The 18,550-nt window shown below is 34.6% G+C and overlaps 1 protein-coding gene across 4 annotated transcripts; it reads left to right on the forward strand.

Moving 5' to 3' along the window:
* The first annotated feature begins 841 nt into the window (after positions 1-841).
* On the forward strand, positions 842-18,550 carry LOC120624391 (MICAL-like protein 1). Of its 4 annotated transcripts, none has more exons than XM_039890903.1 (14): positions 842-1,280; positions 1,623-1,807; positions 2,009-2,070; positions 2,201-2,543; positions 2,899-3,620; positions 3,702-3,829; positions 3,902-3,982; positions 4,058-4,253; positions 6,770-6,914; positions 8,433-8,609; positions 10,145-10,259; positions 12,187-12,286; positions 14,065-14,203; positions 17,547-18,550. In XM_039890903.1, the coding sequence occupies exons 1-14, from the start codon at positions 1,129-1,131 to the stop codon at positions 17,720-17,722; spliced, it is 2,721 nt and encodes a 906-aa protein (XP_039746837.1). In that variant the 5' UTR covers positions 842-1,128; the 3' UTR covers positions 17,723-18,550. The 4 variants fall into 4 exon arrangements, with proteins under 4 accessions (XP_039746837.1, XP_039746839.1, XP_039746838.1 ...); XM_039890905.1 differs by having other exon boundaries at positions 8,433-8,603; XM_039890904.1 differs by having other exon boundaries at positions 8,436-8,609.

An 18,550-nucleotide genomic window follows, 5' to 3' on the forward strand; every position in this document is an offset into this window, starting at 1 on the left:
AAACAGGTAATGCCGCAAAATATTACAAAGGAGTTTCATATCATTTATTAAAGATGTTAGTCCACTAGGTATTTGTGAATGTAGTCTTGACGAAGTATCGGAGGCTTATATTGTTTTCCTTACCGAAACTCCCCGTCCATTAATAATCCAAAGTTATATTATGCTACTTTTTTGTAGCTATGTAAACTTGGTATGTAAAAATATTCAATATAACAAAATAAAGCTCTGAATATCCTATTTTGATTAATAATACAAATTTTCTTTGAGTTATAATACTAACCACAGATCACACACTCCATTGTGTACATCTAATCTAATTTTAGAATACTAAAGTGAGGTAAAAAATGTGCTGTAATTATATGTATATTTTTGACATTCCCCTTTGTGGATCTTCCAAGTATACGTGACCTTGGCGAAGTACAGCGTGCTGAATTGGCACACCCAAAAGTCAAAGAAGGAGATAAAATAGGTCAGCGTTCAGTCCCTATTAGGTCTCACCGTCATATAAACATTTATATGTCTGTGAGTCCATACACTGACCTCTATATAGCATAATATAGGTCAATTGTTCTATATGTAGTTTTGGAAACAGAACACGCGTCCAGTTAAAACACAAACGTGTCTAGTTAAGGTAAACGGACAAATGAGCTAGTTCTGTGTGTTGCACACTAAATATCTTCAGATCTGAGCAAGTATCTAAACTTGACGCTATATATATATATATATAATCTCTAATTTCCAAAGTATAATACAAAGATTAAGTACCTGAAATTAACACAATAATAACTCTTTGACCTTACTAACAGCTGTGGTTGTCAGTTGTCAATTGTCACTTGTCCAAATAACGTCAACCAACGAAGACATTCTTATTTTGACACATCATTAAAACTTTTCAATTGTCTTAGTAAAAAATCTTGATTTAATATTGAACGAATTCTTAGAAAGCACAAATATTTTGTATAAATGATAATTGATCATTTCTAAAGAGTGTATTACATTTGTAACGTTTCAAACCATGTACTAACAATATGGGGTATGCAATCCCTCTGCGTTTGTTACTAAATCTTCCGACCTGTAACAAAAATGATATGAATATTTTAATAAAGCTGTGAACTTCGCCTATACACGATGTCAGAAGTTAAAGGAACGAAAGCTTTGGAATTATGGTGCAAACGGCTGGTGAAAGATTGTCCAGATGTTCAAATTGATAATATGACAACTTCATGGAGAAATGGAATGGCTTTTTGTGCACTCGTTCACCATTTTAGACCGGATTTAATGTAAGTAATTTAAATTTACACACCTAAAAAGGAATTTGATATAATTAAAGTGTAAATTCATATGCAATTACTTATCCACAAAGTGATGCAGAATCTTTGTTATAACCAAATTTTCAGATCCATTATTTATTTATCTATATGGAAATACTACTGTAGGACTTTGCTTTTGATAGCTTGTTTTCCACAGCATCATTCTAATTACCTTTGTAGAATAAAATTTCTTGAAATATTAATGAATTATATTAAAATTATCTTTCTCTAATATTTGAGAAATTATCCGTAGAGTAGAAACAGTTTTAGACATAGTAAGGGATGTAAGTTATATATTTATTAATTTTCCAGAGATCTATCTAAATTAAAACCGGAGAATATATATGAAAATAATGAACTAGCATACAGAATTGCTGAAAAACACTTGGGCATTCCAGCTCTTTTGGACCCTGAAGATATGGTAGAGAATGATATACCGGACAGACTGTCAATTTTAACATATTTATCCCAGTTCTACCAACGACTAGGGCATACTGGTGTGTTATTGACTTATGTACTACAATATGTAATGTAATATATGCACACTAACAAAGATTTAGTCAAACAAATTTTCTAATGGCAAATATATCTACTTATCATATGTAAATCTTCCTAATGAAACCACAATAAAGATTTCTTTTACTATTTTAGAGATAATAACTACACATGAAATATGATATATTACTTGTTCCTTGCAGTGAACACAAAAGCATCCGAAAGTGAGCCTAAAGTATCATCATCATCAACTAATCAAGCATCAGTTAGTATTATTGTAATTGTTTTGCTTGCACACCAATACAGATTGTATGTATAAGCTTCACCTGGCACTGCTCTTTTTGTGATGTTATTCTGTACTACTTATATTCTATACTTTATATTCACCCTTTTAGACTCCGATCAAATTTGGAAAAGTGGCTCTAGATAAATGTGCTGCATGTGGTTTGCCTGTCTACTTGGCACAAAGACTAATGGTGTCACAGAAGTTGTATCACAGGAGATGTTTCCGTTGTTCGAAATGCTCTGGCCATTTGAACCCAAAAAATTATCATGTCATTAACTCAACTGAGTTTTCCTGTGATACATGTAAAAATGAAAAAAATACACCTAAATTAATTAACAACAATGATCAAATAGGAATGCTGGCATTCAGTACTGATGTGAATTCAAGTCAAGGTCTTAAAAATGAACAGCCAGTTAGTACAAAAACTTTACCAAGACCACAATCAATATTAGGTGAGAAAAAACAATAATTTTACCATTATATCACTCTTGTAGTGCATGTCTCTCAAATCTTAATAGGTACTGTTTGTTTCATTTTTTAATTTCTAATTGTTATGTGTGATAATTGTGATACATTTAACAACTAACTTATTCTAAGAAATTTAACCACCCCAAGAAATTTGAGAAAATACAGATCAATAATAAACTCAAACCAAGTCATTAAATTAAAATTACACTAATGATTAGAAACAATAAGTTATTTTTGTTTTCTTTGTCTGCATAAGTTATATTCATACTGATATGACTTATAATAATTATTATTATTAACAATATCTGTATTATGACTAATATTTATATATTATTGCAGAAAAAATAAACATGTTTGAAAAAAACATAGGAAAAGACACCAATATACAGGATAAAGTAGTAAATATTAGTTTAAAAAATAATTATAATGATAAGTATAATGATATAGAATTGTATAAATCAAATGAACCTGTTAAGATGGATAGTCCAGATATGGAAGCAATAAATAAACAATTTGATTTAACTCACATAGAAGATAATAATTTACAATTAGAGAGTGACAGTATTTATAGTAAAAATTTGCCTGAAAAATCTTACAGGAGTAATAAAGACCAATTCAATTTTTTACAAACTCAATTATCTGATGAGACTTTAGATGCTGTTGTTACTTCCAACAGCCAAAAAGACGATAATGCTATACATATCAAAGATGACTGTGTTACAAATAATTTATTAACTAATCCTGAAGAAAATGGCATATCACTCCATTCCATCCAAGATGAAAATAATATAACTGATGATATTAGATTAGCCCAAAATAGTATTATTCCAGCAAATATAGACACGCTGTTACCATCAAATGAATTACTTAACAATAATCAAGAAATGACTATAAGTGTACCACCAAGGAGAAAAAAGCAAATCTTAATTGATAAGAAACAGGATAGTATGCTTGGAAGTGTAGAAAATTCTCCATCTAAAGCAACAACGCGACCGCCTATTAAACCTCTTGAAGAATACCCTGATGACTTAAATCCATTTTCTGATGAGGATGAGGAGGAGGTATGTAATATGGCTATAAAAATGACAGACTTTTAAAAAGTATGATATATAATAATGCATGCATTTCCACTTTTTATGTAGCATGATGAAACTGAAATGCCAAGAAGAGTAAGCACCAACCCATTTGGGAGCAGTGACGAGGATGATGATGATGTTCCACCCATTCAATCACCACCTAAAGTACCTGATATTAAATCATCAACTCCTACGTATGTTTTTGAATTTCTGTTTGGTTCCAAATCAATTTATACATAAGTATAGATAAACATTGTATTTTTTAGGAACAAACTTATTAAAGCCTACAATCCTTTTTGGTCGGATGGAGAGGAACCTTCTTCAGATGAAGAAGCTTGTAATAAGCGGTAATAATCATTTTGTTTTTTTTAATTATGATATAATATAGGTTTTTAGATCTTCAGATAAATTAGTCATTTCAGTTCCAATATGCACAAATCGTCGATAACGACAAGTACACCAAACCTCCCAGCGAGTACACCACGCCGGAAACCGAAAGCACCGCCGCCACCGCCAGTTATCATCGCTGAATACTTAGACGTCCCTTCCACCTCCATGGACGATGTGGCCAGCATATCGTCATTTAGCTCGCACACCTCCACAATACACTCTGACCAGGTAAACTATCTTACATACTATTTATCTTCTTGACTTACTGTTGCTGTTAGGAAAATGACTGATTGTTATATATGCGCAATATGAGTTTGCCGTCGCAAAACTGTGGCCCGATTTGAATGTTTATTTTTCCAAGGTGTTTTAATGGCGACGGTTTAATAACAATTATAGTTTATCACCCAATACTATATGTTATACAATATTCCTATATGACTGCAAACTCAACTGGTGGTAAGCGATAATAATCTAAAATGGTAGTGGGCGAATCTGTTAGCTGTGTTAAAATTGTTTGTTTGATGGTTACCTTGACGTTGAAAATAGGATTCTGTAACAAAATTTCATCATTATTATAATAATACTGCTTTAAGCAATGGTAGTATGGCCCCTAGCGCCGCCCCAAGACATTCTCCTCTGCGGCAGATCCAACGTGTTTGGTTTATTTAATGGTTTTGATGATCGCTACAGAGGTAATAGACGTTCTTGTCGTGAGTTTATTATAATTTAGTTATATTTTGATAGAAAATAATTCGAAAGTAGAAAAATGTATTTATTGATGTAATGATTGATCGAACATTAGACTATAGATTTGTGATTGGTTCGCAACAGAATTGGGACCAGAAAAGGGCTGTTTTTTAACCGTTAAATAGTCTTAACTACATATCAAAGTCGAGGTATTTCCTTTATACATATTTAAAAAAACGTCGGCACGGAAAAATATTTCTTGACAGTACTAAAATCGGTCCTTAATAAAACAAATAAATAATTACCATCCATAAGGAAATGAATTGCAGAATTGCAATTCCACAGTAGGTACTCATGTTTATGTAAATAAAACCACTTTTAATTTTGTTATGTAACTCAATTTGTAGGTATTTTGTACTATAACAGAAGCAACCAAATTGCTTATTTATCCACAAACAATATGTTGATAATGAATAAGCTTTAAGATTTTTTATTCAATTTCTTAAATATTATTATGTACCTACAGTTAGGACCTATAACAAAAGTGAAAGTCAACCAGCAATGACTTATGTTTAGGTCGACGCGCATAGGTATGCTACATGCTGTGCCACTAATAGAAAGTTTTATGATCCCTAAGTAATATAATTGTCCTATTACTTAGGGATCTTAATACTTTCTATATATTATCATTTATTTGTATATAAATGTGGAAGTTCGTCTGATTGTTTGATTTCTTGTTACCTATTTTCGGCTCAACCCTTGCATTGATCTTGATGAAATTTAGCTTGTATCCTGGAGATGGATGGTTTTAGTTGAAGTAGAGCTTTCTGTGACCGAGCTCGTCATTGGAAGTTTTATCGCCATGCTTATTTCTGCCGCTAAGCCGCATTGTTGCAATGCTGTGTTCCCGTCAGAAAGGCGTGGTTGCCGGTGTTATTCCAGGCACATGAGGACTAACACATACACCGCAAATTAATGGACACAGGGCGGCATGTTGAAGGACCTGCTCCTTGCATGTCCTGTGAACTGTTGCACTGTTTAAAGGCGATTGTTTTCCAATTCCCATCAGTGTGCCATCGGCTTGGTCCTTCAATTATTACTATAAAAAGAAGAAAAACAATATCCCGTGCTCGTATTCCCGCGGGATTTAAAACATATGCTTACCACAACTGATATTGGCAAAAGTTTGAATAGTATCTAATAGTTTGTTGTCCTGGAGATAGAATCCTTTTTATCCCGGGTTAACTAACAGTGTCCGAAAGATTTAAAACAAAAATGGAAAATCTATTTCCACATTGAAAATTACATTTGCATTGTATTTTTCTGCGCTCTTAAAAATGTATAGCGGCCAAGATACAGACAGACACAAAGATATGAGGTTCTCTAAAAATGTTTTTCACTAAACTGCCGCAGACTAACTGACTTAAAAAATCTCACTTGCCCCCATATACCAGAAGCTTGGTACGCCCATAAGCGCGTAATGCCTTTTTCGTTTACCGAATGATAGCAAGGCATCGCCATTGGCATGCACTGCATACATGCACAAAAGCACTGCCTACCCTTACATTTTCATATAACTGGCAACAGAGGAGGATTTTGACATTTTATGCCACTTTAATGCTTTATGCTTACCTGGGTCCAAATTACTGTGCACGCCACTGGACATAACTATTACTGTTTTTTTATCTACGAATCTAGGTTATCGAGTTATATTTGTAGACCAGTTAGAGAATGCCACCGACAAATTACAGATTCAATCGTGCGAAAAAGGGCAACACACAAATTATAACTAGTATTTACCTTATTTGAAACATACTTTTGCGATGCCTTATCAAGGTTTGAAAGATATACAACCATACAGCTAAGTGTTATTTAGCAAATTATTTGGCCGTTTTTTCAGAATTGTCTTCACTTATTGTGAGTAAACCTACATTCCTGAACGTTATTTATAATGTTCCCAAAGGCGTGTGAAGTCTACCAGAGTGGTGGCCTATTAACTAAACCCTTCTCAATCTAATATACCTTATTACTGTTTCGTTTGGTATTCGAACTTTTAGAAGTCCATCGGCAAGTCAACCCCGAAGTTAAAGAAGAAACGGCCAGCGCCCACTCCTCCAGACAGTCTTTCAACGCTGTCAGGATGTGGAGAATCGTCTTTGGAAAAAGGCGTTGATTTATCAGATTTACGCAACATATCGGATGGTAAGTCATTACTATAAAAGAAGAATTTTGACTGACATTGTATAAACACTCCGAAGTATTATTATTTAAGCAGTCTATTGTGTTTTTTTAATTATCACCCCGATATTCTTAAATCTGCCGGCTCCAAGATTTTGATTCATGAAATTCTCTACAGTTTGACTTAAATGCTGCCATGTCGAAAACAAAAAAAAAAAAATATTTACGACTATCGAACATAACACTAATAGAATATCTTGACTCGGTATCAAATCAAAGGTATAAGGCGATTATTCTTAATAAGTGATGCATGCCGTGGTATATTTCGCACACATACAATATTTTATATCAAAGATTAGGGGTCATTCGCGTATGTACTATTTAAAAATCTCGCCTGAGTACTTTTATTACTATATTATAACTTATTATTATATACCTTAAAACTATCTGTGAAGCCACTCATGACAGTCCAGCCAACTCTTTTCTGGCCAAATAGTTGTGCAAATTCGTAACAATGATAAAAATTAACAAATTAACAGTTAAAAAGGGACCGGATACGCACATGGACAACTTATGTCCAAAGAAACCACAGAGAATACAGATATACAATACATATAAAGGTACAGATACAGTATGAGCACCATATATACCATATATATATAACTATATGTGCCCTGCGGCTTCGCCCGCGTAATTTTTGGATGCAGCGTACTGCTACATAGTCTACACCTATAGTCATATATGAGATTTTAATTTTTTTTTTCACAAATATTTTTCTTACGTAATTTTATTTTTTTAAAATGAAAAGTATATTATCTCTAATACCTCCAAGAATATGTATAAAAAGTTTCAGGAAGATTGGTTTAGTAGCTTTCGCGTGAGAGCGTTACAAAAAAACTTACATTGACATTTATAATATTAGTAGGGATATAATAATATAACATATATAAAAAAAGAATACATTAATACATGAAATTCAATTAAAAGATATACTAATAAACTAATTATATCGAAAAGTGAGTTAGTATTGCTTCAGCCCTGATCTAAACACAATCGGTTACAATTTAAACAATAATTCCGATACATTTGCCTACTAGAGGAGGGTTATGTGTTTAACAGTATATGTTTGTTTGTAATGATATGCAAGATTTTTATGTTAGGTATATCTATAAATAAGGATTTTTGTTTATCTGTATAAGTTTATTTATTACTTAGCTTCTCTTTTTATTACCTATTTTCATAGCGTAGCGGTGGTAGCCAGGTAGGTAAGACTTCTGCTTCCTTTTCGGGGGCCGAGTTTGAGCCCCGGCACGCACCTCTAACATTTCGGAGTGACGTCTTTAATTGAAGCAATGCAATATCGATCGCTGTAGCGGTGAAGGAAAACATCGTGAGGAAACCTGCATGCCTTAGAGTTCTGTGCCCTGTAGTGGGCCTTTAATGGGTTCATGATGAATGAGGAATGTAACGTAGCTAATAGATTATGTACCTGGTAAGAAGGTTAGGTAATAAAAGAAGGGCAATAAAGTGTTTCGGGTTTAGCAGCCCGTCGTGTGAAAGGCCCAGCGCCAGGGCTACCGCTCCCAGAACGGCGCGCGGTGAAGATGCAGATGACACCCGAACAACTGCAGGTACAGCTGGACCTTCTGGAGACTCAGCAACTGGGCCTTGAAAGACAGGGCGTCCTCATAGAGCAGATGATCCGCGACAAGTGTGAGGGTAAATCAGTCCACTGCACTTTATTTGCTATTACACGCTTTTTAACGCTAATAACAATAAAGACGCCTGGATTTTATCGGTGGGTGACCGACTAGTAACGAACACGTATTTAAAACAAAATCTCAGAAACGCACGGTACTCAAATTATTATTTAATTATCTAACTAACTTACTCTCTACACCATTTGAATTAACTGTAATATTTTTTTTACTATTAAATCTAAACTTATTACTTCATCATCATAACCATTTCTACCAATTGACGTCCGCTGCTGGACATAGGTCTTTTGTAGGGAGTTCCACAGTCCACAGTCCTAATAAACTATTTTATATAAACTTTTTACTTATCTGAACTTAATTATTAGCCAGTAAAATTTGTACACTTTATTAAAATGAAAACTACCTCAACTCTTTTCTGCAAGAATTGCTTTCCATCACGAATATTTAAAATTACGAATGGGTCCACAAATAACGGATAAAGATAATACATATTTTGTTATTTTATTGTAAGTATACGATAACTATCAAAGCAATACCTCAAAGCTATATTAAGCTTTTTATAGTTTGTGTGAGTCTCTTCCGGAAGAAGACTGAACTATCAAATCGCACCGGTCTATCTGATATATATATATATCAAAATAAGTAATGTTTCAAGTTGATCAACTGAAATCGAAACGTGTGACCTATGCGATAAATTTAATATGTCTTTTGAACCATTTCACAAAGTAGAACGGTTGTAAAAATTCCTATTAATATTTAACACATGTACGAATTCCGTAAGCTTTTAGCTCGTCGTGGGTTTTTTCGTAAATATATATAGATAGACCAGCAGACTACTATAGCACCTGATGGTAAGTGATGATACACCCTACGGTTAGAGCACGCTTGCCTAGCAGATGCTTATAGCAAAAGCCTTGGATAAAAGCAGAAGTTACTATCAAAGTCAGTTCATTTATAGTCGGCATTTATTCAAAACCTTACAATCCTATTATAGCACTGCTTAGTCATATATTACCAAAAATACGGTTTTCTTTACTTAAATAAAATTTTATACTTTATATAATACTTAAATACTGTTGCCCGCCACTTCGCGCATTTTTTTCGTTTTTTTTTAATCACGCGTTGACAGATTGTTTTCCAGTAATTTAAAGCATAGTTGTTAGTTGTATCTCCAGAATGCAAGCTATATATGTGCCAAATTTCAGCAATATAGCAGTGGTTGATTAAAAAATACAATTACATAAAAAAAACAGACAGACTATTGCATTTATAATATAACTATCAATTATAATAGAAGAAGAAAAAGAAACACTTTATTGCACGCAAAACTCGTAGTTCTCAAAGTAGTGTGGGACTCCACAACTGTCAAAAAATCCACAACTGGGCCAGCGTGGTGGACTACGGCTTTAACCCCTTCTCATTGTGGGAGGAGACCCGCGCCATGTAGTGGGTTGCCATTAGCCGGTAATGGGTTTCTATGATGATGATGATGAAGAAGTAATAATAATATAATCAAATGCAACTGTACACATATAGGTGACGACGGCCCCACCGCGCCACAAGAGGAAGTAGAAGATCTAGTAATACAGCTATGTGAACTAGTCAACGAGAAAAATGATCTGTTTAGGAAGCAGACGGAGCTAATGTACATGTGAGTAATGTATTGATCATTTGATTACATAGTTTACCTGATAAGTACCTATACTGAATATGTTGAGTAACTACTTATTATAAAGTGCGCAATGTGATACTTAATACCTTTAAACGAACAATTCTCGCATTATATATTTATTTGTATAAAATATATAAACTGAAACTCGGAAACGGTCCCAATAATTTTCATGAAATTTAGTATCCAGATGGTTTCGGGGGCGATAAATCGATCTAGCTAAGTTTCATTTCTAAAAAACGTCGTTTTATCGATGTTTTCAGGCAATGAAAAACTGCTAAAATATCATTAGAATATTAGTATTCTAAGGTACATCTACCAGTTTTTTAACAGCTCAGGTGGGAAATCGAGCGGACCCGAATTCAGAAGACCCCGGTCCGAGTCCAGATGATTATTTTTATCCCCTTTTCTTTAAGAAAAAAATACCAGAAGACCCCTTGGTTTTTTAAATTACCAAATAAAAATATCTCTTACAGGTTTATTTAAGAGTTAAACCGACTAGGATGGCTGTGGGAATGTGGATTTCGCTTAGTTTTTATTCAGGCCAGTTCTTGACCAGTTTGGTGGACAACCCTTCTCATTCTAAAAAGAGTCCCTAAGTGTCTGTAGTAGGCTGGCAATGATGGTGACAATAGAAATCGTTGTAGGTAAAGCAAAAAATAGATTTTTTAAATTTTTGTCGACGCGGGATCAGTGCATTTTTACAAATAAATTCAGTAGATAGGTAGGTACTACTTTTTCTTCAAATCACATGACTTTTATGGTATCTAATCTTATGAAATAAGATTAAGATACTTTAAAATTCCAATCATTTCAGTGTCTCTTAAAAAACTTCACTTCTCGGTTGACCTATGAATAATACCTTAATTTTTTTTCAAGGTCGTTGTTTTATTCGCTTATGCATCTGCATACCTAGGAAATCAGAGTTTAAGTCCAAGTCAAATAATTATTTTAGAAATGTATCTTCATAGATATAACAAGGTACTTCTAAAATATGTATCTACGTAGAAGTGAGATGATAGGTATATTGCACTGCGAGTTTAGTTTTGTTTCTTATTTTTCAAAAAGCACAGCAGCTAAACACAGGCTTCCTGGCAGTCATAGGAGAAATGGAATTAAGATTTAGACCCACAACGCTACTCCATTGTCATCACTTAATTGGCTTAACTTACTCTCCAAAGCACGGGGTTATGTTACGCTAATTTTGTAACTGTGTGATTACTGATAGTCGACATCAATCTACTGCGAGTTTTTGAACTGAAATCTCAATACCTAACTATTTTTAGGCCGAACCAGGAATCGAACCCAGAACCTCAGTAGATCGTATCTTATCTATTAACCAACAGAAGTGCAACAGCAATTTTTGACAACTTGGGAATTTATAAGTATTTGAATTTTCTCTTGTCTTGTCTGGTGGGAACCACAAAGACGTACCGGTAAGAGATTTAGCGTATGATTTTGAGATTTAGCGTATGATGTCGCCTAGAAACCAATAAGAGGTATCTAATGGCACAATATAACTGGTATACCTACTCCTAACAGGTTGGCTCGTTACCATCTTACGTCCGTTTCCTATATTCAATCTATCTGTATCTGTTAAAAATAATATGGATATTTTTGACAAAAACAAAGTTGTTAAGTAATTAATCTATAGTTTTTTTGAATATGGACGTTAGACTGCATCATCACTTACAATCAAGCGCGATTGCAGTCAAGGGCTAACTTGTGATGGAATCAAAAAAAACATGTCCAATTAGCCATAACGTAAATACAAATTATCTTACACAAACTGGTTCTCGTGGAAGGCCTATTTTTATCACATGTAACAAGATACTACAATGACATTGTTCCATGACCTTCGATGCAGCGATGAATAACGATATTGTATAGTGATTTTCCTTTTCTATAGTCGAAGGCAACAACGACTGGAACAAGAGCAAGCTGATATAGAGCATGAAATCAGGGTTTTGCAGTCACGGCCCGCTGTTAACAGAATCGATGCGGACAAGGTAACTTATTTAAACATCCTTACTTATATTGTTAATGCGAAGGTGTGATTGTTTGTTTGTCCTTCGTTTACGCTCTAACTAAACAACTAATAAACTTGAGTTTTCGCACAGAGTTAGTTGAAAGGACGTAGAGTTACAGAGCCCTAATAGGGCAAATTTTTATCCCAGGGAAACAAACGGTTCCCACGGGATTTGTATTAAACCGTAATAAATGTGGAAGAAGAACGAGTGTAACAGCGAGACGCTAGTGATATATAAAGTAAATGCTTGTACATATCCTAATATACCTACTAGGGTAAGCGGGACGACCTTCCTGGCGCAGTGGTGAACACTGTGAGTTTATTAATTGGAGATCCCGATTTGATCCCCGGCAGAGATAATTTGGGAATTTATACTTTATGAATTGCGTCTGGTCTTGATTAAAAATTACGACTTCTCTGATGAAGTGGTTAGCGCTTTATTACCAAGATGGAGCTCCCAGGTTCGATCCTCAACAAGGGCAATTTGGGAATTCGTAATCTCTGGTGTAATGGGAGGCTTCCAACGTGGCTAGCTACCACCCTACTGACAAAGAGTATCGAGTGAGCGTTCCAGTAAAATACCGAATAGAAACCGAATAGGGGTATGGGTTTGAAGTACTCGTTGATAGTACCCTCTTAGACTGCATCATCATTTACCACCAGGTGAGATTGCAGTCAAGAGCTAAATTCTAGTGGAATAATATTTATTAATATAGGTACAAGCGACCCACCCGGGGTTCGCACAGGTTCAATGAAGATACTAATGTGAAAAAATAAAACTTAACTTTTTTTTCTATCTAAGAAACATAAAGAAATTAATTACCTAACTAACCAAGTAACAGTTTCAGTTGTCACATAGATGTGACAACTGAAACTGTTACTTGTGGATGAATGCATGTTACCTATGCAGTAGCATAGCCGCGGCTCGCGTCAGCAGTTGACCGTCGATATGATTTCGATGCGATGGTGATTCAAACTTACAATTTATTTATTGTGCGCTCGAAGATTTAATTTTATATAATTACCCTCTTTTTGTAAATTAGCCTGTATGTTCCATTTAAGTGAAAATTCCTTTATGGAACAATAAATATCTTAAACCAGAATGTGATTTAAAAAAATATCATATTATGTTTATACTTAGCTACAATAATAATAATTTAATGTTAGTAACAATGATATTATCGTATCAACTGTGTTAGTAATTAAAATATGCCCGACTAATAGGGGGAAATTTGGAGTGATTAATAATACAATTCCGCAGTACATTAGTTTAATCTGCGCAAGCTGTGCAATGTAAGTGCACAAAAAAAGTTTGTTACGACATCACATTATAAATAAAAGATGTTTTCGCGTTTTTCTAATATAATATGCATGTTTACCTACTGCATATAGGCCTACCTCTATCTACTTCTGAAAAGTACAATAAAACCCGTCACGTAGTCTAATATATCGTGGCGTACAAACAACGAGAGCTACTTTGTTTTTATCCGCGACGCAAAAACGACAGCGTGTTTGTATACATGTGTGTGTATGTGTGTGTATCAAATGAAAGTAGAATACAGTATGAAAAATTTTAATACCAAGATGCACTAAATGCCGAATTACATATTATGATTTTTCTCAACTCACTCAACATGTCTATCAGGCGAAAGGGTTTGACTAGTAGAATAATGTACACTATATTGCAATTTTAATTTATCTATTTACTATGTAAAGCTATGTCGATATTATTTCTGCATGCCTACTGTATATGCGCAGGTGCGTGAGGAACAGCTAGTGTCACGGCTGGTGCAGATCGTGCGCCTGCGCGACGAATTAGTGCAGCAGATAGACGCCGAGCGACAACGCGAGCGTCAGGAGGACTGTGCTATCGCCGCCTCCATCGCATCCAAGAGAGGTACCATACACTCAGTGGCGTGCATAGAGGGCTTGCACAGGTTACGCAGATAAAATAAAATGATAAAAATCTCCAGTACGAATTACAAAAAACACAAGGCATTGCAAGAGTTACAAAAAGCCTACCCTAAGTTTTTGTAACTCATTTTATATCATCTGCATACCCTGCACATACCCTCTATACACGCCACTGCGTACACTCTAACCGTAATCGACTTCCTTTAAAAAGGACGAGAACATCAATTCGGCATTAGGTACATATCTGGAATGATTTCGAAAGTTGATGGGCGTAACTTATGTCCTATTCTTTATAACGGTGTAGGTATACCTTTTTGTGCTACCGTTAAAGACCTTGGCTTATATTTAGATCAGGATTTGTCTTGGTCCACACATATAAAAGATATAATTAGACGTATGTTTGCCACCATGGGCTCGCTGCGACGCCTAAGATCTATTCTCCCAATCCCGACTAAAGTTATGTTGGCACATTCCCTCCTTCTATCTATTCTTGACTATGCGGACGCAAGCTATCTTAATTTGACTGAGGACCAGCTTAACAAACTTGAGCGTCTCCAAAATCTTGCTATTCGGTTCATATTTGGCCTACGCAAGTATGACCACGTATCTGAATTTCGACAGAAGCTCAAGTGGCTCCCTATTCGCCGTCGCCGAGATATGCATGTCCTTTCACTTCTGTACTGTGTGTTATTTAATCCTAAAACACCTTCGTACTTGAAGGAAAAATTTGATTTTGTAGGATTGCCTGCTGATTTAAGATCATGTCGTATGCTGACACTTCACATGCCTTTTCACAAGACGAAGTTCTATAAACTTTCGTTTACAGTGCAAGCTATTGAATTATGGAATGCGCTCCCACTAAATATACGTGAGGCAAAATCGCTTGAAACATTTAAAAATGCGGTGAAAGCATATTATCTTGCACAATAATGACCACATTTATTATACCTTGATTATGTTTATTTTTATTATCTATATGTTCATAAGTATTTATGTATGATTGAGTATATATTAGTTTATTATTTTATATTTATTTATTATATTTTTTTTATTTGTGCAATTTTGTTTATGTATTTGTATTTAGCTATTTGAATGTACGTTTATAATAATTTTACACCACCTATCCGCTCTCTCTCATCTTGTCCTAATCCAAAGGTTACCTGGCAGAGATCGCTACTAAGCGATAAGGCCGCCTTTTGTATTCTTCTTTTGTCTTTGTATTTCTATTGTTTTTTTTTTCCTACCTTCATTGTGTACAAATAAAGAGTTAAATAAATAAATATCTCACGATAGGCCGACAGGCGTAAATCTTGCGATCTGCTGTCAAATGTCACGTTTTTATTTTTATTGTATGTAAAACTGCTGTTAAACAGCAAAGATCGCGAGATTTACTCCTGTCGCAAACCTGTTCTGAGGAACGTAAATTACTCTGCGGATGATTTTTTGTTTTATTAAGTATGTTCGAAAGTTTATTTTTAAATTTTAAATTTATCTGATTAATCTGATCTGATGAATAAGTAGTTTCGGAGACAGACAGCTGAGCTCTTCAAAAAATGACAGCACATCAACCGCGATTGCTGCTATCGCACAAATATGTATTGTTTACGCAATCCCCCAATCTAACATTACGCCTGTACACTCGAAAAGGTCACGCAGATTGAGTATTTGGTGGTACACAAACATTTTCTATCTAGTTAGTAGAAGTTGCATATTCTTTCGCAACTTTTAGCAAAATGGAGCTTTGGAGATGCGAAACACTTAATGAAGATTGCAGTTCTTCATCGTTTTCCCTAAGACTAATAGGTAATCCAAGATATTAGACAGGAGTGTTCTATTTAAAATTACCATACTTGTGCTTTATTTATGAAGAGCCGATTAAGTTGTAACTTACTGCAAGTTATATGAACTCATAATTCTTTCAATTGGATCATTTTTAATTTTGCCCGGTGATTCTTTTATTTTCCCAACAAATAGGTATTTCCTTTAATGAACAAATATTTTTACCACGTTAAGAAAATTATCATGATAAATGAATGTTTATATACATTTCAAGTTATTAACAATTCAAACTAGTTATGTTTTAAATACTGAAATATAACCCTTTATTGTATTTTTAATATAGGCTGTATGCAGCGAACGATGCTGGCTGTATATCGGTTTACCTTGGCGCGCGCAAATAACCGCCAGAAACCGTTTCGCCATTTGGCATAATTAATATTTTCGCTTATTGTAATAATTTGTAAAATGGGAATGTTTGGAATGGAATGAAAAGTAGAGCAATAGTGTATTTTACTCCCCTGGGAAAAATAATCAAGGCACGAATCGCAAGTGTATATACTGTGTCAACAAAAATCTAGAGTGGCCTACGAAACTTACATACAGTGGAAAAACAGCGTAAAATACAAAGCTATTTTCTAAAAACTAGTTTAAGTATATTAACTAGTTTTTAATATTTTTTTCCTCGCAAGTGATGAACATCGTTGTATGAAACGCGTATAGTACAAAAATTGTTACACTCTCGCCTTCGCTTTTATTTAGCTCACGCGCCTAATACCGCCTTTTTCCTCAAATTTTTTTTTATTTATATTTTTAATTTATCCTATACTACGCAATAGAGATGTTTAAATAAAATAAATAAATTAAAATAGTGATATCCTTTTCCACGAGGAACATACTCGTAGTGTAAATAATAGCACCTACAACTTTTTAAACTTTGTGTGTGATGCAGACCAAGAGCTTAGCTAAGTTGGTTGAACTTAGCTTTAACAACTTCCACAGTTTTTCATACTTGCGTCATAGTTATTAAGTATGTTGTGTATGACGCTGTACAGCTACATGTTCTATGCTGACCCCTCCTGCCTATCGTGAAACTGATTGCGCTTCGCTTAGTTTTGGTGGGCACGGGGCGTATTTCTTGTTTAGCTCAGCTGACTTAGTTTAGCTTAAACATAGCTTAGTTTTCGGTCTGCAACCAGCTTTCACCATATCAACCTATTACCGGCCCGCCTAAGCGAACAGGGTTCTTCCCAAAATGAGAAGGGTTCAGGCCGTAGTCCACCACGCTGGCCCACTACGGATTGGTGGAGTACACACGCCTTTGAAAACATTATGGAGAGCTCTCGGGCATGCAGGTTTCCTCACGATGTTTTCCTTCACCGTTGAATCAAGTGATTGCTTAAAACGCACATAACTTAGAAAAGTTAGAGGTGCATGCTGGGATTCGAGCTCGGTCCTCCGAAAGCGAAGGTGAAGTCCTAACTACTGGGCTATCACCGCTGGCTGTTTTAAACATTTAGAAATACTTATTTGCTATCATTATTTTACAGCTCAAAGGAATAGCGAGTCTAATAGTTCATCTATGAAATCAGCCGATGCAGTGTCGCCGGTGAAGAAAAACAAAGTAAAGGATAAAGTTAAAAAACAATTGAAAAAGGCTAAACACACGTTATATTCTAAGAAAAAAGACGACGACAAAACTGAAAAAGACAAGAAATCAAAATGATTATAAATAATAACACTTTTTTTAATCTACTTCACTAACATAGATCTTTTAAGTTAATTATTTAAATTCACAACTTGCATTTTCAATGCGGAATTAAGGGTTATTCCAAATAAGCCGGATAGTGACGTGCCGTTGACGCTACTTGTAAATTTATGCTCTCTGAGTTGCACGAAAGCAGCCGCTAAGTTCGCCTTTTTAGAATTTGTGTTTTGCGTGGAAGATTCCGGCTAATTTGTACACACCCTCTAACTTAAACATCGTGTCGATATAAAGACGCTTAAAGTACTTAAGAAGACTGAAACATTCCATAAAAAATTTAGTTGTATAAATTAAATGGTTAGAAATTCTTGGATATCCAAAAATTAATTGTCTGCATTGTATGAATTCAGCTAAATTAAATTAAATTGCACTACATATAATTACTATATTCCTAAGTTGAGATGTATCCAAGGCTGGTTGGAAGTAACTATTTTAGAGAACTACCGTATTCATAATATTGAAAAAACTGTTCCGAAAATTTTCTCGAATCCGTATTTTTTGAGAAATTAACTGCACAAATTTTACAAAATACGCAGTATAACATAAGTAAAACGGATATAATCGGATATGATATGATTATACATACGTACATTTAAAGTCAAACGGAGTAACAGAACACTATGCCACCAGAATAAAGAATAAGGTACTAAATAAATAAATAATATTAAATCAGTTAACACACACGTTAACGCGCGCACTCACACACACTTAAATGCGATGTCAATTCATTTCAATTAGTTAGGGTTGGCACATTTTTTAAGGTTATTTATATATGAATACTGACATTTA

Source organism: Pararge aegeria, chromosome 6 (genome assembly GCF_905163445.1).
Source record: "Pararge aegeria chromosome 6, ilParAegt1.1, whole genome shotgun sequence".
Classification (NCBI taxonomy): Eukaryota; Metazoa; Arthropoda; class Insecta; order Lepidoptera; family Nymphalidae; genus Pararge; species Pararge aegeria.

What these genes read in the sequence shown, in the direction of transcription:
- LOC120624391 (XM_039890903.1), top strand. Translation starts at nt 1,129, where the DNA reads ATGTCAGAAGTTAAAGGAACGAAAGCTTTGGAATTATGGTGCAAACGG. An exon ending in CAGACGGAGCTAATGTACAT is followed by an intron (nt 10,260 to 12,186) that starts GTGAGTAATGTA and finishes CCTTTTCTATAG; the next exon opens with TCGAAGGCAACAACGACTGG. An exon ending in CTCCATCGCATCCAAGAGAG is followed by an intron (nt 14,204 to 17,546) that starts GTACCATACACT and finishes ATTATTTTACAG; the next exon opens with CTCAAAGGAATAGCGAGTCT.